The 25741-nt window shown below is 35.0% G+C and overlaps 1 protein-coding gene across 1 annotated transcript in view; it reads right to left on the bottom strand.

The window, feature by feature from the left end:
• LOC115219379 overlaps positions 1–25741 on the bottom strand; it is a 77161-nt gene that overhangs the window by 4636 nt on the left and 46784 nt on the right. The window contains exons 11-17 of the mRNA XM_036509389.1: positions 22566–24963; positions 22241–22394; positions 16697–16719; positions 11493–13358; positions 10963–11406; positions 10638–10791; positions 7587–7698 (exon numbers count right to left, since the gene is read on the bottom strand). Coding sequence (XP_036365282.1) covers positions 7587–7698; positions 10638–10791; positions 10963–11406; positions 11493–13358; positions 16697–16719; positions 22241–22394; positions 22566–24963 — 5151 coding nt within the window. The remainder of the gene's footprint in view (positions 1–7586; positions 7699–10637; positions 10792–10962; positions 11407–11492; positions 13359–16696; positions 16720–22240; positions 22395–22565; positions 24964–25741) is intronic.

The following is a 25741-nucleotide window of genomic DNA, read 5'->3' as shown; positions in this document are numbered from 1 at the left end:
TACAGACAGCACCCCTGTTCATGGCCTGTACAACTTTCACAAGCCACTCATCTACTCCTAGCCTCCTCAGAGCCCACCATATCACACAGCAGCGTACTCTATTGAAGGCTGAATATTTATCTTTAATAGGAAAAAGAAAATTTACCCTACAAAGCATAAGAAAAAATATGCTCCTACACAATGACATAAAGTTTATATATATATACATTTGCCTGATTTCTAACAACAGCAAACAATAGATACCTGTATATATCACACTGAAATGAGAGCTAACAGACGACTATTTCTTATTTTCATTTCAACTCTTATCTGAATGTATTTTAGTTGGTTCCATATATTATTTGAATAACATCAACTGATATTAACTTTCTCAATGCCTGCCTTACTTTAAAAAATGCAGAACATTATCCAAAGTGTACTTTATTGTAATACAAAGGAGATTTGACTACTGTTTCTAGTAAGTCCAATGAACACATAAAGATTTCTCCATTGGCCCAGCAGAAAAAAAGAAAAAAACCTTATCCTTCATCTTTCTGAATTTAAGTAGAAGAGGAAAATTTATTGACACTTCAAGAAAAACTTATTCAGTTGCCATTCTTAAAGATGTAAGTTTGCATTAAATCCCATAACTACTAAAAATTTCATAGTCTAAAACCTGATGTTTGTGGTGGTTTTTTTTAGATTATAAAACTTTTATTTATTTATTTATTGGAGGAGGGGTTTGTTGGGGAGATCTGCCAAGATAGAAAAATAATGCATTTTTAGGAATGATATTTCAATGCACAAGTAAAAATAACTTGAAAACCGGGTGAATCCCACACTAAACCATATATTATTCTGTAAACTTACAGTGAAAGCTTTCAGAAAACCACAGGTTTTAACATTGGGAATTTCCCAGTTTTAAAGACATAAGGTAAAATATAAAGGTAAATGTGAGAAAATTTAGCTTGAGACTAGGAGAATTTAAAAAAATTTCAGTTGGCATTTAATATTTCAAACGATTGAATTGATTCAACCAATGCTGAAATTATGTAGTTAATCAATGACAAAATACATCCATTTTCAAAGTATGAAGAAAATTTCCTGGACCCCCAAAACAATATTTAACAAAACCCAAGACCCTGTGAAAAGTACAATATATACAAAGTTTATATTCAAATTTTTTAAATTTGCAAATAGACTTCCAGAAACCAAACTAGATCAGTGTTGCATATATTTCCCTTGCCTAGGTAGGTAGGGGTCAGGTGGATATGAAGGAATTCACTTCTAAATCAAGACAGTAGTTCTGCAAATAGAAAATATTCCAGCTGACTTAAATGCTTACTTTCATCATCATCATCATCGTTTAACATCCGCTTTCCATGCTAGCATGGGTTGGACAATTTGACTGAGGGCTGGTGAACCAGATGGCTGCACCAGGTTCCAATCTTGATCTGGCAGAGTTTCTACAGCTGGATGCCCTTCCTAACGCCAACCACTCCGAGAGTGTAGTGGGTGCTTTTTACGTGCCACCAGCACAGGGGCCAGTCAGGCGGTACTGGCAACGACTTTGCTCGAATCTTTTTACACATTCCACTGGCACAGGTGCCAGTAAGGCGACGTTGGTAACAATCACGCTTGAATGGTGCCTTAAAAATTTAAGATTTCTTAATAAGTAATAAGAAAGCCTATATTTTAAGAAAATACCATCTACATCCTACAACAACATCCAGGGAAAGAAAACAGTTCAGCAATGACATTATAATAATCACTTGGATGTTAAATAATGAAATGAGTTTTCATCATCCTTAATTTCAGTTTCTGCCATATTTTTATTGCAGTAATGAGTCCAATGTCCTTGTATACAACATTTTTTGCTGTAAAGTCATTATTTTCTCCTTTCTACATTAACTTTTAGTTCACTTCAAACCTTCAGCCTACTGATTGTATCAACAAGGTTAGCATTTTGACCGCTTTCGCACAATAGACTGGTTCAAACACATGGTACGATTTTATGACAGCCTTGAGTCATCCAGAGACCCAAGTCCAACACAACTATTTAGATCTCTTACAGGGCTTAGAAAGACGAGACGACTGTTGCCATGAGTGTGTGAATCTGAGAGGGGAATATGTTGAATAAACTCACAATTAACTGATCCTTCTATATTTTTTTTTACCTAAAGCCAGGAACTTTTCAGCAGCCCCTTATACTTTTCCTTCAAAGAAATGACCCATTTAATAATTGAAAGAGGCAGCACGTGCCTCAAAAAGATGGCTTGCCAAGATTCTTTTTTTAATATAGTTTATTAAATGGTGGTGGTTATAGTGAAGACTTTTTCTAAAAGTTTTTCCATGTGCTGTTGTTCCAACTTTTCATAAGCTATTAAGTTGTGTAATTTTCCCAAAATATATTGCTGCACTTTTACTTCTCAGCTTTCAGTAATGTCACATTTCAGCTTCCTTTTCCTTCTGACTAATTGAAGATTGGAGCATTTTTCATTTAGCATTCAAATTCCATTCAACAATAATTACAAACAAATCCATTTGTTGGCTTTCTAAACATACTACTAATTGGCATGCTATTGTGATCTCTTACATTGCTTATCAAACAGGCTAGTTTCCTTTTATATATTATGAAAACATTTGTGAAAATCCCATTCAGTTGTTAGTACAGAAATATAATGTGTCTATTGATATTTGTTTAAGATTTTCTCAACCTTTGATGTAAAACTTATCAGAAGCCAAAGCCATTTGAAAATACAGGGATTAAGAATGCATTCCATGACAAATTATGCTTAAGACGATGTGCCTCCGAATTATTTCAATAACTTTTGTTTTACAAAATAGAAAAATATGAGAGAAGAGTTTTAACGGATAAAGTGGGGATAACAAGTGATATGGTTCTGGATAAGTAATATCAAGAATGAGCAGCTGCTAGGGAAGGGACGGGTGGGTACACACAAACACACACACATCATTGTCCTCCTCATCATCATTTAACATTCATTTTCCATGATCACATAGACTGGATGATTTGACAGGATCCAACGGGCTCTGAAGGTTGCACTGGACACTAATGTCTGCTTTGGCATAGTTTGTATGGCTGACCCTTGCTAATGCTACCCACTTTACAGCTTGTACTTTTTTCTTTTTTTTTGCAGCATCAGCCCTTGTGAAGGTACCGTGTAACCTACAAGACTAAGATTCCCTTTGACTGAGTGGGACAACAGTAGAGAGGGAAGCGGCTTTATGCTATGGAATGAGGGCTTAAAAGGTGAGAGAAGGGTTCAGAATAGAACAAGTTACATGTTGCTCATATTAAAGAAGAGGGTACTGATGACTGGAAAGTGATAAAGATGGTGAAGGGGGGGTGTCAGGGTGAACTTTCAAGATAAGGGATGTGCAGAAGAGAATGGGGGACAAGAGAAGAGGAAGTGTGGAGAGGTAGAATTTATAAGAGTGAATGGAAGATGAAAGGTGGTTAGAGATATAGAACAAGTGAGAGGGTGAAAAGTGTAAAGAACAAAAGATGAGAGATGATAAGTAGGGAACAGGGAAGAGTAGGTAAGAGCTGTAGAAATTGGGTAGGATTGTAGAGGGATCAATGATAGATGAACTGGAGGGGAGTAGAATAGAGGAGCAGACAGTGCAGAAAAGGGTGGGGTAGGGTGAAGAGCAACATCATAATAATAATAATGACTTGACAGATGACTAAAGACTGTATTACGATGGAATAATAATGTTGATAATAATGATTTCAAATTTTGGCACGAGGCCAGCAATTTCAGGGGAGGGAGTAAGTCAGTTACATCAACCCCAATATTCATCTGGTACTTATTTCATTGACCCCCGAAAGGATGAAAGGCAAAGTCAACTATGGCTGAATTTGAACTCAGAACATAAAGACGGATGAAATACCATTAAGCATTTTGTCTAGCGTGCTAACAATTCTGCCAGCTTGCATTATTACAATAATGGTAATGCTTCCAAATTTTGGCACAAGGCCAGCAGATTATGAGAGGAGGGGCAAGCCAGTTACATTGGTACTTATCTTATTGACTCTGAAAGAATGAAAGGCAAAGACAACCTCAGAAGATGAGGACGGGAAAAAATTCCATTGAGTGCTTTGTCTGGCAGCATCATCATCATCATAATAATGATGGACTCACCTGAGGAAGATGAGGTATGAGCGTTCAGTTTTTTGTTGAAAAATAAGAGGTGTTACCTTAGTTCACTGGTAGTGAACAGCTGACACCATAGTACATCTCCAGCGTTAGAAGCTGTTCAAAAGTAATGATAGTAAAATATAACGATTCTTTGGAACTTTCCAGTACGTACAGACAAGACCATCAAAGCAAATAAACCAAATATTGCTGTGAAAGACCAAAATAATAAAGTCTGTTTATTAATTGACATGAGCACACCCTGTGATCATAATATCTTGGCAAAAGAATTTGATAAGCTCAGAAAATATAAAGATTTGCTAATTGAAATTGAAAAGATGTGGCATCTCAAGACAGTTGCAATAGCAGTGATTGTAGGAGCACTTGGAATGATCAAAGAAAGGAACAGAAAATTATTTAAGAATGATCCCTGGCTTACCATCCATGCAGGAAATGCAAAAGATTGTCTTAACTGGTAAAGTCACACAAATGGAGAAGCGCAATGTCACTGGGAATTTTCTTTCCTTTTCCCCCTTATTTTCTTTGTTTTCTTTCTTACATTTTTCTTTTTTCTTTCTTTCTTTCCTTTTTCTGCCCTTTTTTTCTATCACATGACTTTGTAAATTAACAATCTGGTATCTTTATTTTGATGGCCTACCAATGTATACAGTAAGTTTCTTTGCCCTAGGTGTTGGGAAGACACTCGGCAAGAAATGGCAACAAAATTGAAAGAAGATGCTAATAAAAGGGAACTTGGCATCAAATTTTCAACTCATAACCTATTTACCACTAATGTGGAAGCTTATGACTGGTATCTTAGCAGAAGAATTATACAACCGTCTGGAAAATAAGAATCTACTTCCAGAAGAGGAGAAAGGATGCAGGAAACAAAGTAGGGCAACAAAAGATCACTCATTAATTGATAAAATGATAATTAAAAATTGTAGACACAGATTGATGGGACTGAATGTAGCAGGGCTAGATTACAAAAACGCATATGACATGGTACCACATAGTTGGATAAATGAAGCAATGAGCATGTTTGGAATAGCAAAAAACATGGAGCGTTAGGAAGGGCATCCAGCCATAGAAACATTGCCAGATCAGACTGGGCCTGGTGCAGCCTTCTGGCTTCCCAGACCCAAGTTGAACCGTCCAACCAATGCCAGCATGGAAAGCAGACGCTAAACGATGATAATGATGAAATATTGGAATTGATCAGAGGGAAACAAAAACTTGGAACAGTGAACATCAGATGTGGAATATTCCAAGGTGATAGCTTATCTCTATTACTATTCATATTGGCCAGGATACTATGTAATGTTAAAATAGCCTACAATTTGGGAAAAGGGAATGGTCAGATAAATCATCTCCTTTTCACGGATGATATAAATGAGAAACAGCCTGAAAGTCTTGTACATACTATTTGCATTTTCTCAAATGATGTAGGTATGGAATTTGGGATAGAAAAGTGGGCAATACTGAAAATGAAACAAGGAAGATTTGAAAGAAGCCAAGGAATTGTAATGCCAAATGGTCAAAGAATGAGAGTGGTTGAGAAAGGACAGTGGTACGAGTACTTGGGAATACTGGAAGCAGATGAGATTTTAAAAAATGAAGAAATGAAATAAATTACCAGTTGGGAGTACACAAGGAGGGTGAGAAAATTATTGTAGTCAAAGGTGAATTCCAAAACTTTTATTGAAACAATAAATTCAAGATCAGTTAGCTTAATCAGATATGGAGTTGAAATTATAGCCTGGACCAAAAATGATAGAAAGTAACTTGACAGAAAAACTAGGAAGTTGTTCCTTTTTCCACCATCCAAAAGCTGATATCAACTGCTGTACCTGAGGAGAGACCAGGGTGGAAGAGGCTTAATAGCAGTAGAATAAGTTATACAAATGGAAAGGAAAAGTCTAGCAGAGTATTTACAGAGTAAGTAGCACAGGGAAAATGACTAAAGGCAGTTAATAAAGCACAGGTGACGAAGAGCATAATAGGAGAAAAAGGTAAGAATGAAATACAAATAGAGCACATCAGATCAATCAAAGAGAAACCTCTGCATGGCTAATTTTGGAGAGCCACTGAGGACATATGTAGAACAAAATCTTGGACTTGGTTAAAAAAGGGGGCAATTATAAAAAGAAGCAGAGCCTAATTGTAGTGGCCCAAGATCAAACAATGAAAACAAACAACTTGAGGAAAAATATAAACGGAAAGAATATGTCAGAAAAATGTAGAGAATGGGACTTGGAATTAGACAGTGGCACACATTGTGACAGAATGCCCCAAGTTGGCTCAGGAAGAATATAAGAAATGGAGGCATGACCAGGTTGTAAACATTTTACACTGGAAACTGTGCCAGAAATGGGGATTTGAAACTGGAAAAAACATGGTACAATCATCGAGTCGAAAGAGAACTAAAGTTGGAGAAATGTAAGATCTTGTGGGACTTTCCAATTCAAACAGACAAGAAATTAGAAAACAATAGACCAGATATTACAATCATGGATAAGGAAAAGTGAAGTTGCTTATATATCGACCCATCATGCCCTTTTGATTCTAGGATCATAAAGAAAGAGGAAAAAAAGCAAAGAAAATACAATCCTTTAAAATTTAAATATTTAAATGATAAACTTATAAATAAGCAACAACTTGCTTAGTTCTTGTGTGATATCAACGATATATAAGGGGCAGACTGGAATATACAGACATATTACAATGTGAATAAATGACATACAAAATTGAATATGTCATTGTTTAGTGGTTCTGAAAAGTCCAATTAGAATGGGAAATGTTCATTCCATAGAATTTTAGTATCCACAGTGATGATATTAAGATATAACATAGAGAAAACAGAGGAAAATGTGCTTGGCAGAATAATAATTTATGATTCCATGACTTATTACAGTTGAGATATTGGCTGATGATACACAAATTGTTTATTGTAAATATTTAAAGGAATCAGACAAATGTGTAATAGGTGTACTTAAGAATGCTTGCTACATTCAGCAAAGAGTGTTATCATCATCAAAATCTATCATTTTTCATAGTCAGTGGTTTCTAACAAATACTTTTACATATACGGAACATTCTGTACGATTCTTCTAAAGTCTTTGTATAATAAAACTTATGCAAAGCAGTCTCACAATCATCAGAAAAATTAAATAAGAAATAAATTCTGCAATCCAACACAGTTTCATGTAGTTTAAAATATACTTGCATCATTTGTCTGGGAAGTAAAACAATCCATGAATGATGAAAGAATCTCAGACAGGAGAACTAACAAAAGAATAAGTGACATGGGAGAGTTAATGTAACATCTTATGAGGAACAAAGAGTAGGAAGAAAGAGTTTGAGTAGATATTTAGGGCACCGACCGATTCTGATAACTACAGAGGGATGGTAGCAGTTTACGTGAATTATATAGAACATGGATACAGAATATTGTAGAATATATCTGAACACAATGCTTTTCCTGCTGAAGAATTGTTTTCAGTTTGAATTGGGAAACATTGTTTATTGATAATAAAGTTCACTTCAATTTTAATTTCTGTAAATATAAGCTTTAAATGATATTAAAATATTACAAAAGTTCATAACAAAATCTTGAAAATACATTATAAATTACAATATGGAATTTAGGCTCAAGTCATAGAAATGAATAAACTATGAAAATAGTTGAAATAGGTTGATGTTCTTGAAAACAATGAATTATTCTGTCCAAACCATGCTAACATGGAAGCCACATTGACAATGATGATGACGATGGCAATGATTTGACATAAATGCTATAAGTCTATATTTCTTCAATTCTAGACAGAAGTGTTTTTTTTCTCATTATTTTATCTTCTACGACATGACACTATACCTGGTCATTCCCTGACAGCAGTCAATCATAATATGTCCGCCATTATCCCCAACTAAAATCTATAACACACTCCTGTGTCATAAGTTCTAAACTCACATACAATAACCATACAAAAAACATATTTCTACTACACAAAACGTCTAAATATAATTTTCATAAAACATCTACTATAAAGATGAAATATATCTTACTTTATAAACAAATATGCACACGCACGCACACACAAACACACACACACACGCACACAAACACACACTTTATAATATATCTCATAGGTTGTTCTCAGTTGTTACCGATCAGTATATGTAACACATTTAACATAATTTCAATAAATAAAGACTGAGTGTTGAACATTTCAATCCACAACTCTTAATTAATTATGAAATAAAACAATTTGAACAACATTAATGAAAAATATGTAGAAAATGTTCAATCTCTTTGTTCTTTTGTTAATATTTAATACATATTCAGAGAGATTCTTATATCAGATGAGATTATAAAAGAGATTAAATAGAAACTTACCTTTTTAATAATTATATCATTGGTTATTCAGTGAGAAAGAGAAAGATGTATTGTTGTAGAAAGATCCATTGTAAGTGCTGCTGTAATGGTGTGACAATGGCTGTTATGGTGATGGAGTAGTGTAGCACGTCAGGCAGAGAGTCTGCTGCTAGGAGAGGGTTGCATGTGTCACTGAAGTTGTATGTTTTGTGGGAGTACGTCCATCTGATAATATTCTGTGTATGTATTTATCCTCAAAGATGATGCTTGCTTACTGTTATCAATGACTATTTACATATATCTATCTATGTAGATACATATTTCAAAAGCAGTAATATTCAAGATTTATACATAATTGTTTGGTTTAAGAACATCAGAAACGTGAATGCATATCTTTGTTAGTGATTTCTTTCTGTGTTTTAGTGAGAATCTGATTGGTTGAATGATCTAAACAGAAGACCAATGACAATCTTCTCTTTTACATTGATTTTATTAGACAAATAGTTTAGATTTGTACATGGAAAAAAAGCGAGACTGTGTGATGTTCATTCTTTTTCATAAACTTTATTGGCCATTATAACTATCTTTATGTTGAATTACCTTGCTCCTAAATTCAATGCTAGTGTTCCCATGGAAATTTATATTTCAATGAGAATGTTTATATTTTGTCACAAGAATATATGACTTTATGATTTACCATTTCTGAAATACTGCTTACACTTAGAATTAAAGGTATAATGTAGCTATAATTACAAATACTTCTAAAAGTGTCATAATGTTAAACAAGATGGTTATCTCTAGATAACCACACAATAAAACAAATATTATAAATGATGATGATGATGATGATAATGATTTCTCATTTTCATAGAGGCCATCAATTTTGAGAGGTATGGTTTTGTGAACACCATTGATGCGAATGTTTGATCCTGAGAGGAACTGAATCCAGTATGTAAAGAGCCAGGGGATGCTAAAAATTGGGTTTTTTTCCCCAATGCTCTAAAGATTCTGCCAGCTTGCCACCTTCCATAATAATGGTTTCTGATTTAGGTACAACAATTTTAAGAAGATGGAGATGATATCTGATATCATCAACCCCAGTAATTGGTTAGCATTGATGGGATTTCACTTCAGAATGTAAAGAGCTGAAAGGAAAACTGCATTTTTCCCCCATTACCTTAATTTTGCCATGCATCGGAATGAAAAGCTTTGCATTATTCTTTATGGCTCATTCAGAGTTCAAAATCTGCAGAGGTCAATTCTGCCTTTCATCCTTCTGGGACTGATAAAATATAATACCAGCAGAATATTTGAGATGATGTATTTGACCTAACTTACCCTACCAGACTTTTGGCTTTGTGCTTTCTTAGAAACAATTATTATTATTATTATTATTATTATTATTATTCTTTCATTGACTTCAATAGTAATGAAGGACAGTGAAGTATTTAGGCAGCTTCCAACTAGAATATCTCACTAAAGTGACTGTTTTTATGGTCTGCAAACAAAGTTTCGAGTTCATTAGATTCACGATAATTATCTTCAGAGAATTACAATCATATCTCAATATTTGGATTCATAAACTGCATAATTTAGTAAAAACAAAAAACAATAGTTTATAGAGCTTATTGTAAAACTTTTTGAAAAACAAAGATACGATGATTATTGTACAGAAACTGATAGAAAGCTACTAATTTATAGAACTCAAATATTTAGTTATCTGAAGCATTGTTCATTACTTAACACCCTCGTCTTTACATCTATACTGCTATATTGTACAGAAAATATACAATGTGTATGTGAGATTGTGTATGTACAGATATTATACATTCATACAATTAGCTGTGTTACTTCAGTAGTACAATTAGACATGTTTCACTGGTGTTTCTTCACTGAAATCTTTTGATGTTGATGTATCATTGTTTTTATATATACTTTGATCTGGAATTTAGACAAAATATAGATTTTATAAATATATTAGCAAATATATTTATATATAAACACAAAGCCAAAATCACATCACAATATTTTAAGCTGCAACAGAAATTCTATTTACAAATAGTAATTATGAGATGTCTACATTCTAGATGAAGCAAAATATAGACATTGTAGTTACTAACCTGATACTCCTGGTATTTCTTCGTAATGTTTCAAGTCTCCTTGTCTACCACTTCTCTTGGATGACATTGTATCTGATGTATAGTTACAAACCATAGTAGCATTATCTTCCACAGCATCATCACTTGATGTCACTACAACAGGTTGACAGTATTTCTGTTGACAAACAAACGATAAAGAAATGTGAGAAGACACCAAACAATGGAAGTTACAATCAACATGGAAAGAGAACAATTTAATATTGGAATGTATTATTGAAGTTAAAACATATTCAAAGAGATTTCATTGTTCACTTTTACAGAGAGAAAATGTAATGTTTCCACTTACTGGGGTAGGTTTTGGTAAAGTTCTCGACTGAACTGAAGATTCATATTTGTTCTGTAGCTGACCTTCTGCATAACATTCACTCTTGGATCTCTCAGAATAGATATTCCGCTTCACCATCTCTTCTGCATTCCTCGACATAGCAACAGAAGTGTTAGTCTGGTATAACAATTGTTTCATCTCTGCTCTACCTTGGTAGGCTGTATTCTTTGTGGCAGCAGCTGTGTTATCTCTGTGTTTAATACATTTCATAATACACAGCGTTATAGAAACAACAATAGCCACTGATATTATTACTGCTGATGATACAATGATAATAACCCATGTCATATGGACCCGACCTGAAGATTGTAAAGGTCCACTCTTCGACATTGGTGATGTCTCGTTACTAACAGCCAATACCAAAGTGACACTAGTTGTTGACGACTGAACTGGACTACCACTGTCCTTCACAACAAACACCAGCTCATAACTTCCAGCATCATTTAGATAAACTTGTCTGGAGAAGGATAAAGCACCACTGTGTGAGTTCATACTAACAACTGTTTATCATTTCCTTGTATGATTGCATATCTGAGGAAAGCATTGTTTCCACTGTCCCCATCAGAAGCTCTCAAAACTGTGATGTCACTCTTACTCTGCGGATGGTACTGCACATTTAGCGTGTAAGGGTCACTACTAGGATATGTAAAATATGGAGCATTGTCATTTTGATCTAGAATCTCAACAACAACATTCGCTGTGTCATTCAGAGATGGGCTTCCATTGTCTTTGACAAAAACCTCAAACTTATACACATCTTGTTTCTCTCTGTCCAATGACATGGTCGCTGAAATGAAGCCATAACTGGTGATGAGAAATGGGAGATTGGATTTTTCTTTACGCAGCAGAGAATATGTGAGTTGTCCAGCAGATCCAAGATCAGGGTCAGTGGCATTGACAAAACCAATAGGGAAGTCTTTATCTTTGTTTTCGTAGGTGAGGAATTGGAATGTATCTTTGGTAAACTGCGGTTGTACATCGTTGATGTCAGTCACTTGGATAGAGAGGCTTTTAACACTTTTCAGAGGAGGTAATCCTTTATCTTGACAGGAGACAGGAATGTTATAGTGTCCTTGTGTTTCTCTGTCCACTGGTTTGTTTAGAATGATTTTATATTCTTTAGATCCCATTGACTGTAGTTTGAATGTATCATGTTTGATATCACAGCTGACCTCTCCATTTTGTCCCACATCATTGTCAGTGACCATCACATAAGCAATGAAACTACCAACTTTAATGTTTTCAGAGATGGTAGCTGTGTTGTCATTGATTGCAGAAACATAATCAATATCAATATTTGGGGGATTGTTGTGTTGGTTGACAACATTTACTAAAACAGTTGCTATAGAACTAAAGGGTGGACTGCCCCCATCTCTGGCTTCTATAAACAATTCATAGGTTTTCTTTTTTCCCAGACTTGAATATTTTCTTAATAAAATGCTTCCACTGGTTTCATTCAACTGAAAATAGCTTTTTACAATATCTGATGTCTTTGGACTGAAATGGAAAGTAATTTTACCATTTTCACCAGCATCAGCATCTGTTACAGATAAAACAATGATGGGTTTGGATTTATGATGCGTACTTTGTATGGATATATTGTACAGAGGTTTAGAAAACTCTGGTAGGTTGTCATTTACATCCATTATAGAGATATTTATATTCAAAATTCCTTGTTTTGCTGGTGAACCTCCATCTTTAGCTGTGACTTGTAATAAATATGTATCTTTGATTTCTCTGTCTAATGATTCTTTCAAAACTATATTAAGTGAAGAAATACCATCAGCTCTTTTAGACACTGACAGAGAGAATGGTTCTCCATTCTTTGATTTTAATTTATATTGAATTAATGAATTTTGAAATCCAACATCTTTGTCTATGGCATTTGGTAACGATCTTTTAGCACCTTTACGATCATCTTCACCATATTCTAAATAAACTGTATTTTTTGGAAATTTAGGTTCATGGTCATTGATATCTTCTATTACTATTTTGATTTTTAATATTTTTGAAACACTGGTTCCTTTATTGACAACAACTTTCATAGTTCTGGAACATTCTTTGTTGAATGTGCAGAGATCTTCTGCATCCAGTGTCTGAGCAGTGTACAGTTTACCTGTTTTGGTGATGTTAAATAACTGTGCCACCTTTCGTTTGAATTGACTGAATGTTATCAAATGTTGGTCAGATGGTTTAACGTTGTCTAAAAGTTTAGAATCGGCAGCAATGTCTGCTACATATGTTCCTGGACTTCTCTCTTCTTCCACGTGGTAGGTAAGGTCTATGGTCAGCACACACTGGACCATTGATAATACAATGGACAATGACAGTAACATATTGCTGTTGTATGTTGGTAGTGGTTAAATATATCAAGGTATGTGTAGACTGAACCTAAAATAGAAATGCATGTCATTAGTTACAATACTGTTTAATATTGACATATAATTAAAACATCGATCTATCTGTCTATACATACATACATATATATATATATATATATAGATATATATATATATAAATATATATATATATGTATAAAAATATATATAAAAATACAAAATGGGACAAGAACACAAAACACTCAAATAGACGACACAAAAAACGGACGGGTTATTCGAAGCTTCTAATCTTCAGTCAAGAACCGGATCATCCTCGCAATATCGGCTGATTAATCTTGAGATCGCTCCGATCCGGCCAGCCCCAAGGAAAAACTAAGCTACGAGCATTAGATTTCTTGGAAAAAGGATCGAATGTATACGAAACAAGGACAGAAAAATGGACGATGCCACACGAATATAAATACAAAAAACAATAATAGTAATAACAGGACAAAAACAGCAGGTGTCTTACGACTTTAGACAGTTCAACTTAGCTTAGCTGGCGTATTTGGAAAATAATGCCTTACGGCAGACAGAGAAATCGATGTTGTCGTGGCGGTGCTCAGAAGCCAAAAGACTAGTTGACCGGCGGTCACGTGAGAGGAGAAGAGAGAGAGAAAAAAAGGGGGCAAAGGAATCAAAGAGAGAGAGAGAGAGAGGGAGAAAGGCACCAAAGAGGAGGAGACGAGAGAGAAAGAAGGAATTAAAGAGGGGAGAAGAAAGATAGCGTGTCAAGGATTGGCTTGACGACAGAATCAGTGAGGTGCAAAGTGAGAAAGACAGAGAAATGTGAGAGAGTGGGGGAAGAGGAGACCAAAGAATCAGAGGCGAGAAAAGAGAAAGACAGAGACTATTGAAGTATAGAGAAAGTGTGTGTAGAAGTCGTACAGTAGTGGGATGCTTACATACATAAGAGAACAAGTTGTACGTTACGCCGCAATAATATATGTATTAAAAATATATATAAAAATACAAAATGGGACAAGAACGCAAAACACTCAAAGACATGACACAAAAAAACAGACGGGTCATTCGAAGCCTCTAATCTTCAGTCAAGAACCGGATCATCCTCGCAATTTTGGCTGATTAATCTTGATATATATATATATATATACATGGGCGGGGGTGAGGCTGTATTTGCGTGTATTTAGAATTTCTCCAATAATGAATATTATCATATGAAAGTATAGAAACGATTACCATGATTGAGAACACGGAGTCAATCTATCCTTTCTTTTCTTTCCTTTTCTTTTCTTCTTTTTTGCTTGATTCATATTAAGAGGCTCAAATGAAGAAATTAATTTATTGAAAAAATAAGAAACATCCATAAAACTAATTTGAATTACCAAATTGCCACATGAAGAACGATCAATTGTGTCTAATGTCAGAAATATCCTACAGCATATAAGAATGTGGATCCAAGATGATACAGTGCCATTGTGAAAGAATAGTTTTAGCCCAGAAATAAACACTACATTGTGTTTATAATAATTTCTGATCCATTCTGTAACGGTAATCAGTCTTAGTTTTTATAGTTAATATTCTCCAGACTTCTTCATTAAAGTTATAGAGTTAGTTCAGATGTTCTTATGTTATGTAAGGTTTATAACCATTACTAACATCACTGCCAAAATGTTCTGTCAGATCGTACATATCCATTAATTGCACTACAGAACATGGAATTGGGGAAGGGGTTGTATTCATTGCTTCCACAGATCTTCCAAATCTGGTAAGATGGATGCTGGAAAAACATGGGCTGATACTCTGCGGACAAAGGAAGAGGAATAGTGATGAGTGTGGTGCCTGAGTAGTGCTGGACATAATATGGGTGATGTGAAGAGAAGAGACAGTGAGTTGGGAGTCCACTGAGAAGAGATGGAATGAGACCAAGCATTCCTGATGAGAGGTCAGTGAAACAAAAGTGAAACGAAAGACTGAATGTTAAAACAGTTAATCTGTAAGCAAGAGATTGATGTGTTGGTGATTAACTTCATGCCAATGAGTCAGGTGGCAGTTTTTAGAAGCTGTCTCAGATGTCTGTAAGTAGCAAACATAATAGATTCCATTCTGGGTTTCGCTTCAATTTGGATTAGAATTTGTGAGGGTCTGAAGGTTTTGTGAGGCAATCTTTGCTGTGCTGATGATGTACAAAGTACAATCAGCATCACACTTGTGAGTGAGCATGGTTGCTAATTATTTGTGGTGTCTGTAGAGCCACAAGCAAATACAGACACAAAATTAAAATCTTCACTCTTTACCAAGTTAAACATTAGGAACCTGACAACTGGAGGTAAAGAGGGCTGCACCAGTACCCTGTTGGTACATGTTAAAGCTGAGCAGACTGGAGCAACATGAAATTAAGGACATAATTCACGGCCCAGTCCAGGAACTGAACACAAGTCATTATGATTATAAACTGAATACCCTAATCACCAGGCCACCTGCATTGCCAGGAAAAATCCTCAATGATTGTGAGGCTTAGTATTTGAAGGGAATGCTGGGGTCCTAATTGCATCTAGTTCATGTTTAGGAGGTTGGGTACAATGTTGTTTTCTTCATATGTATAGTTATTGTGTCATCGAAAGAGACAAGATTGGCACAAGCTTATAGGAAAATGTTTTCAATGGGGTTAATTTCAACATTTCAGTTCATGGAATCAGTACATGGCTGGCATAAGAGATCTGAATTTTATGTAGAGTGAAGCCAGTGCAAAACAAAGGGAAGAATCATATGGATAAGAATGGGCATTGTTGGAGGTAACGACTAATGTACTTGTGCTTATTAAAGAGGAAAGGGTGAGGGGAATTCCAGGTGTTCAAAGAGAAGGTAGCTGTGAAGAATTGTCTCCATCACATTTGGAATACTGGAAGTGAGAGCAATAAGGGCAAGAGCCAGGATGCACCTTTCCAAGAAATAGGACATACTATAGCAGGTTTCCAAAGATTGCAAGAGAGAGAGAGAGTGGGGAGAGAGATTTGAGTTTAGTGAACGTAGGGTCTAGCTCATGAGAGCATTGAGGGCAATGGAAGGGACACTGCATTCTTAAGTTTCCTATGGATATTCAATATATCAATCATGTAGTGTTCAGATTACTCTGTCCATGAAATACATGTTGTTTTGTATTAATCTTGCATCACCTAGAAGCTTTGAAACTTGTGTCTATTTATCGTTAGAATGATATTGTAGGCTAGGTGTGAGAGGCCAGACCTGGCCTGTTATGCCTAGTTACACTTATATATTCAGTTCCATTGAATCTTCCTTGCAAAAGTCTCCCATATTGATTTTACAATAAAATTTACAATATCTGAAGATCTTACTGCTTCCCCTTTCATGATAGTTTCTAAGAAAGAAAGAAAAATAACAATTAAATTTCAAACTACCTGCTTATCTATCTAAACCTCAAACCATACGATTGCAAAGCAAGTCTCTTGCCCAGGGGCCCATGTCTGCCCCTATATTTATTTTATCTAAATATAATATTGCTTGTTTCTAACATTTCATTCGTCTTTCAAATTCAAGCAATGTGTATGTTAGGTTTAGCTCTAAACCAAATATTAATATTTCTACACACAAAAATATTTTTAAAAAACACGTCTTTGAGTGCACCATAAATTTTTCCCAACATCGAACCTGATGTACAAACGGAGTTCCATCTTTAAGTTTTACCTGAGTTACGTCCCTTGCAAAAACTAAGTCCCTTCCTTGTAAGAGATATTCGAAAACAATAAAGCGTGGTTGACGAGTTAAAACGGGAGGCTAATCCTGTTGCAAAATCATCAAAATATCTATCTTTCAGTTGATTAAATGATAACTTATTGACTCTCGCCGCACAAAGTTTGACAAATTTACGTTGGAGTAATTTTCAAATGGTTCCCTTCTGTGAATAATTCTCAGGCCGTATTAATTAAATTATGTTTCTGCATGTCTTTTATAATTGTCAACATCTTTTTTTTTTGTTGTTTGAAATTTGAAGAGACGGTGACTATAGTTTTACGCTCTTACCTATAACACGGGAAATATACTGCACTTGGTAGAACGACTGGTTGATAGTGACAGTGAGATAATACCATCTTTAATCATTTAATCCATTACTATTGTTGGGAAGTGTAACTATCCACTGAATTATCCGAGTTTACACGACATTAAAAAACGAGAGAAACCACCTTCCCTTCGACTACACACCGACTGATAACATTTGAAGATTTCACCTCAACACTGAAGACAAAATATTCACCAAAACTATGTACAATCTCGTTTCTGTCTTTGCTTTGCAAGATTCTTGATACAAAATCATGTGCTGAAACAAGTTATTGTATCTTTGGAAGGTAATTTTGCCAGGTAATTTGAAGGTAAATTTGGCAGGGTCAACTTGTGAGAGTCATTGACAATTTGCAGAATCTTTCTTTCTGAAGAACAACAATTCTCTAGAAGTTACTCCCAACTGAAGCCTTCTGATCTTTGCAAAGTTCTAATTCTTCAGAGACAATATCAATCTTATCAAATTTATCCAAATTTTCATTAATAAAAATCAACCAAGTTTCAAAAGTTAACAAAGTGGGGTTCCTTCCCCCCACCCCCACCCCACACACTAAAAAAAAAAACGATTGTTAAAAGTGAAACTAAAAATCCTACTCATACAGATGGAAAGTGGACGTTAAACGATGATGATGATGATGACAGAAATGACAACGTTTTACATGTGAACTTTTAGTATTTATTACTTGTTTGTTTCTAAACAATATCCTTTTTTTTTTATGTTGTATCTTGGGAGAGTGATTATGCCAATAATAATAAACTTATGCACCAGTTCAATATCACTTCTATATTGTTAGTTAATTGGTTGATCATCAAACCAATTAAGCAATCATTTGTTTATTGTGTTGGTTAAGCAATTAATTGGTTGCTTGTTGAAGTCCTTTCATCACTATTTGTGACCTTATCACTGACATGTCGTCACTCTTCCAGGTCTGCTTTTAGTGTGCCACAGGATTATGCCTTTGTGTGTGTATGCAAGTATGTGTGGTGGCTTGCAAAGGAAGGAAAGGGTGAGAGTAAAAGAAGAGTGCTAATGTGTGTGTGTGTGTGTGTGTGTTTGAGTCAGTTCTGTGAGTGAGTGTATATGTTTGTGTGTGAATGTGTGAGTGTTTACTTACGCATGTGCAGTCCAGTGCATCTATGCATGCATATGCCTGCAACATCACCAGCTTTATGAATAGGGAAGTGTGTGCATATGCGTGTGTGTGTGTGTGTGTGTGTGCAGGCGCATGGATGTGTACGGTTGTGTATTTTAATTGTTTATAATTCTGTGCAGGCTTCCTTGTACCCTGCTATCATTTTAATCCTACCCTACATGTACCAACACATACATACCCTCACACACATGTATACATATTGTGTGGGCAATGGCAGTGTTGTTCTGTTACCTATTAAACATGTCTTTTTATTAAGTAATGGCCAAGTTTCACTTATGAGAACTAACTCATGTCTGTCTCTATAATGATGAATTCTTTGGTGTTTAGACAAGATTTTTATACTAATTTCATTCAGCATGCCTCCATGTTGATCATTAGCATGCTGAGAGAGTATCACACATTCTATGTCGGCTGTTCCAATGTTTACTCCGGTATCTGGGGTGGGTTTGATTGGTATCCTTACTTAAAATATGACCTAACTTCTTCCTGTCCACCCCACCTGTACACAATGATCTTTTCCCTCTTGTTGTAGCCAGAGAGCTGTTTGTGGTGCATAAATTCCTATGTGTGTCTTTTTTATTTCACAGGGTTTGCACACGGAACGTATGTTGTTCATTATCCTAATTAAATCTGCAATTAATATGTTTATCTTTATGCTGTGTGATAAAAGCTGAGTTCTTATGAATAACACGTTTGGAAGCAAAGGGTTTCATATAAGGGGCATGGAGGAGTTGAACTTTGTTGTTTGTGGTCTCCAACCACATTGTTGGCATAATGACCCTCCCAAGATACAAGATTTGTTATAACACATGAAGTCACATCAAGAACCTTGTTAACTAAATACAAAAACAAAGTAATACACATTTTAATTCCTCAAATTTCAAAACAATTTCCTAAAACATTTGCCAAAGAAAGTTCTTGAGACAGGTTTTTAGCACAAGGGGAACTGTTATATATTCTTCTAAGTAAAACCACAAATTAAATTGTAACCAGTGATAGAGACATTCACATGTTGGTAGTTCCTCACAATCATACTCCCTATGAGGCCAATGTTCCTGAAGATCTACTGAAGTTCACCTCTCTAGAAACTTGTATTTTTGAGATTTAAAATAATTAGTGACATATATGTATAGTTATTGTGTCTTTGTGTCATTGAAGGAGACAAGATTGGCACAACCCTATAGGAAAATGTTTTCAATGGGGTTAATTTCAACAACTCAGTTCATGGAATCAGTAAATGGCTGGCATAAGAGATAAAATATATGTGACTAATTAGTCACATATATACAAATGATAAGCTTTCATTCAAAAATAGTTCTAGAAACACTTCAAAGAGAAAATTACTGAATATGAGCAAACGTTATATATAGCTTAGCAATAGCACTGTGACTTAGTAGGGGTTTGTAGTATATTTGATATACCAGCGTCTCATATTAGAAGGAGAGAAGGCATAAGGGAAAAGGGGGAGTTTGAAAACGTTGGGAAGAAACATAAGCAAGTGTAACATTTGGGTTCAAGTGGTGGTGAAGAGCAGCTGGCAGACTTTGAAGCCCAGGGATCAATAATGAAAGAAATGAAGCAATAACATAGAGGCATAACATATAAATATACAAAGTGAAAGACATAGATTTATGGTTTTCAATGTAGCTTTTATATATTATATTTGTTAAAAACTAATTTGATAATTCAATTAAAAGATAACAGAAGTTTATAAACAGTGAAATTCAAAGAAAATTCACAACTAACAACTAGCAAACATTGTGGAAAAATAAACAGATTATGTCAAAAATTTTAGAAGAAACTAAAATAGGAAGTCATGTTGAATTATATTTACAATGGCTGCCAAATAAATATATACACAATACAAATGGTATTCTCTATAGTCCATTAATTCTAGGTGAAGCTGGCCTTTTTCACAGTATTGTTATCTTCAACATGCTACCATTACTGTTCACTTCCCGATGGAGGTGAGTTCTAATATGTCTGCCATTATTGTTAACCAAAAAGCTCAAACTCCTCGTTACATTATAAATGATAATAACCAATACACTAAGACCAGATTTAAAGACACTCTACTAGAATTCTTCATATTTTATTAAAAAAACAACAACTTAAGAATAACCATTATACCACCATCTACAATATAAGCTCATTATATCTTCCTAAAAACAAAAACAAACATACACTGCTACATCATATCGTACAAATTGCTGTTGAATGTTACTAAGCAATACAATTACTACAAACACGAAATAGACATAAAATATTGTTTTAATTAAAAGCAATTTAAATATGAAGCATTCCAATAAGCACCTTCCAAATATTAGTGGCACAGAACAAGATGGACCAAGATGGACCAAGATGGACAAGGCAATGTAAAATGTGTGGTCAGGCCCTTTGTTCTTCTGTTCATATTAAATATGTTAAAACAATATCTAAAACACTCAGCAAGACTTATTATATCAAATGAGATTATAAAAAGATTAAATGGAAACTTACCTTTTTAATAATTATATCATTGGTTATTCAGTGAGAAAGAGAAAGATGTATTGTTGTAGAAAGATCCATTGTAAGTGCTGCTGTAATGGTGTGACAATGGCTGTTATGGTGATGGAGTAGTGTAGCACGTCAGGCAGAGAGTCTGCTGCTAGGAGAGGGTTGCATGTGTCACTGAAGTTGTATGTTTTGTGGGAGTACGTCCACCTAATAGTATTCTGTGTATGTATTTATCCTCCAAGATGTTTGTTCATTATTTACATATTTATAGATATATATTAAAATAGTCTTTAGTTAAACGTAACAAAATCGTTTCATTTAATAACATCAATAATGAAAAATGCTTATCTTTGTAGCAATTTCTGACTGCATGTAAGTGAGAATCTGATTGGCTGAAGAACCGAAACAAAAGACTATGTTAAGATGTTAACTTTAATATCGACTGGTGATGCACATGTCACATATTCATGTAGAAAAAAGGGAAAGGACCGTGTGAAACGACTGCTGTGTAGAAGACTATCTTAGCTCTGATAATGTATACTGCTAAACACTATATTAATTGAACAATGTGCATGCCCTTATGTTTATGCTTACGTTTGTACTGAACACTCTATATCTTATATTTACATGGGGATAATTCGCATTTAGACATGTTTCACTGGTGTTTCTTCACTGGAATCTTTCGATGTAGATGCATCATTGTTTTTATATAAACTTTGATCTGGAATTTGAATACGAAACACATTTTACAAAATTATGACTTTGATCAATTTCATATTTAATAATTAAAAAATGTGGAAAGATGAGAATGAAAACTATTAAGATAACTATATTCAGGAGTGTGTTATCAGAAAATATTCACTAAGACTTTGATAAATGAAGTTCATTCTGATACACTGGCAATATTATATTGGACTGGATTTCCCATGGTTGGTCCACTGCAGGACAAGGACGTCAGCATGTTCTCTCCACCAGCCAGTCTGGTATGCAGGCTGTGGCTGTGACTTTGAGCTTGAGAACATACTGCTGTGACGAGCCTGCACTGCCACAGCAGCTTGATATGGCTTGGCAAAGTTCATTTTTTTCTTCTTTAATATATACTTAATAGAAATGGTTGTTACTAAATGGTTAACACAAAATGATGTCAGACATATTGCTAATGCAGTTATTAACCTGATACTCCTGGTATTTCTTCATAATGTTTCAAGTCTCCTTGTCTACCACTTCTCTTGGATGACATTGTATCTGATGTATAGTTACAAACCATAGTAGCATTATCTTCCACAGCATCATCACTTGATGTCACCACAACAGGTTGACAGTATTTCTGTTGACAAACAAACGATAAAGAAATGTGAGAAGACACCAAACAATGGAAGTTACAATCAACATGGATAGAGAACAATTTAATATTGGAATGTATTATTGAAGTTAAAACATATTCAAAGAGATTTCATTGTTCACTTTTACAGAGAGAAAATGTAATGTTTCCACTTACTGGGGTAGGTTTTGGTAAAGTTCTCGACTGAACTGAAGATTCATATTTGTTCTGTAGCTGACCTTCTGCATAACATTCACTCTTGGATCTCTCAGAATAGATATTCCGCTTCACCATCTCTTCTGCATTCCTCGACATAGCAACAGAAGTGTTAGTCTGGTACAACAATTGTTTCATCTCTGCTCTACCTTGGTAGGCTGTATTCTTTGTGGCAGCAGCTGTGTTATCTCTGTGTTTAATACATTTCATAATACACAGCGTTATAGAAACAACAATAGCCACTGATATTATTACTGCTGATGATACAATGATAATAACCCATGTCATATGGACCCGACCTGAAGATTGTAAAGGTCCACTCTTCGACATTGGTGATGTCTCGTTACTAACAGCCAACACCAAAGTGACACTAGTTGTTGACGACTGAACTGGACTACCACTGTCCTTCACAACAAACACCAGCTCATAACTTCCAGCATCATTTAGATAAACTTGTCTGGAGAAGGATAAAGCACCACTGTGTGAGTTCATACTAAACAACTGTTTATCATTTCCTTGTATGATTGCATATCTGAGGAAAGCATTGTTTCCACTGTCCCCATCAGACGCTCTCAAAACTGTGATGTCACTCTTACTCTGCGGATGGTACTGCACATTTAGCGTGTAAGGGTCACTACTAGGATATGTAAAATACGGAGCATTGTCATTTTGATCTAGAATCTCAACAACAACATTCGCTGTGTCATTCAGAGATGGGCTTCCATTGTCTTTGACAAAAACCTCAAACTTATACACATCTTGTTTCTCTCTGTCCAATGACATGGTCGCTGAAATGAAGCCATAACTGGTGATGAGAAATGGGAGATTGGATTTTTCTTTACGCAGCAGAGAATATGTGAGTTGTCCAGCAGATCCAAGATCAGGGTCAGTGGCATTGACAAAACCAATAGGGAAGTCTTTATCTTTGTTTTCGTAGGTGAGGAATTGGAATGTATCTTTGGTAAACTGTGGTTGTACATCGTTGATGTCAGTCACTTGGATAGAGAGGCTTTTAACACTTTTAAGAGGAGGTAATCCTTTATCTTGACAGGAGACAGGAATGTTATAGTGTCCTTGTGTTTCTCTGTCCACTGGTTTGTTTAGAATGATTTTATATTCTTTAGATCCCATTGACTGTAGTTTGAACGTATCATGTTTGATATCACAGCTGACCTCTCCATTTTGTCCCACATCATTGTCAGTGACCATCACATAAGCAATGAAACTACCAACTCTGGTATCTTCAGAAATGGTAGCTGTGTTGTCATTGACTGAAGAAACATAATCAATATCAATAGATGGAGGATTATTGTGTTGATTGATAACATTTACGAGGACTGTAGCTATAGAACTGAGGGGAGGGCTGCCCCCATCTCTGGCTTCTATAAACAATTCGTAGGTTTTCTTTTTCCCCAAACTTGAATATTTACTTAACAAAATGCCTCCACTGGTTTCATTTAATTGAAAATAGCTTTTTGCTATATCTGATGTCTTTGGACTGAAATGGAAAGTAATTTTACCATTTTCCCCAGAATCAGCATCTGTCACAGATAAAACAATGATGGGTTTGGATTTATGATGTGTACTTTGTAAGGATATATTATATAAAGGTTTAGAAAATACAGGTGGGTTGTCGTTCAAATCTATTATTGAGATATTTATATTTAAAATACCTTGTTTTGCTGGTGACCCTCCATCTTTAGCTATGACCTGTAATAAATATGTATCTTTGATTTCTCTGTCCAATGATTCTTTTAAGACTATTTTAAGAGAAGAAATTCCATCAGCTCTTTTAGACACTGACAGAGAGAATGGTTCTCCATTCTTTGATTTTAATTTATATTGAATTAATGAATTTTGAAATCCAACATCTTTGTCTATGGCATTCGGTAGTGATACTTTAGAACCTTTACGATCATTTTCTCCAAATTCTATATACACTATAGTTTTTGGAAACTTAGGTTCATGGTCATTGATATCTTCTATTACAATTTTGATTTTTAATATCTTTGTAATACTTCTTCCTTTATTGACAACAACTTTCATAGTTCTAGAACATTCTTTGTTGAATGTGCAGAGATCTTCTGCATCCAGTGTCTGAGCAGTGTACAGTTTACCTGTTTTGGTGATGTTAAATAACTGTGCCACCTTTCGTTTGAATTGACTGAATGTTATCAAATGTTGGTCAGATGGTTTAACATTGTCTAAAAGTTTAGAATCGGCAGCAATGTCTGCTACATATGTTCCTGGACTTCTCTCTTCTTCCACATGGTAGGTAAGGTCTATGGTCAGGACACAGTGGACCACTGACAATACAATAGACAACGACAGTAACATGTTGCTGTTGAGTGTTGGAACTGGTTAAAAATGTTCTGATTTGTTGAAGAATTAACCTAAAACAAAAATACATTAGTTATTATTGTTTGATTTCAACACACAAAATGTACATAAGTATATTGTCTCCAAAGATTAAGATTATCTTATGAAAATATATAGGAACAATTATCATAATAGAGAACTTGGAACTAAGCCTTTTTTCTTTTTGTATTCTATATAGAAATGTTTAAGTGAGGAAATTGAGAAAAGAGGCGCTAACCACATGGTTGTGAGTGAATTTAGTAGACGGCAACTAAAAGAAACCGGTTGTATATATACTGTGTGTGTGTCCCCCCATCATTGCTTGACAACCGATGTAGGTGTGTTTACATCCCCTGTAATTTAGTGGCGAAAGAGACCGATAGAATAAGTACTAGGCTTACAAAGAAAATGTCCTGGCGTAGATTTGTTCAACTAAAGACGGTGCTCCAGCATGGCCGCAGTCAAGTGACTGAAACAAGTAAAAGAGTAGAATAGTTGATTTATCAAATTGGCAGATGTAGAGTCATCATTAGTATCTGATGTGAAAGACATCCTTTAATGAATGAGGACAAGATCCAAGATGATGTAGTGTAATGGTGGGAAAATATCTTTCACCATAATGTTTTGGTCCATGAAAATTAAGTATTTAGAATTATTTTTGATCTGTAAGAGCAATGAATAAATTTCTTTCTATATTTAATATTCTCTATCAGACTTTTTTGCTGTTGTTATAGAATTAGTCCATATGTTCTGTTGCATTGTACAGATCCACTAATTGT

This window comes from Octopus sinensis, linkage group LG14, assembly GCF_006345805.1.
Source record: "Octopus sinensis linkage group LG14, ASM634580v1, whole genome shotgun sequence".
Lineage (NCBI taxonomy): Eukaryota > Metazoa > Mollusca > Cephalopoda > Octopoda > Octopodidae > Octopus > Octopus sinensis.
The sequence above is the reverse complement of the archived record's forward strand: the minus strand, read 5'-3'. Positions and strand labels throughout refer to the sequence as shown.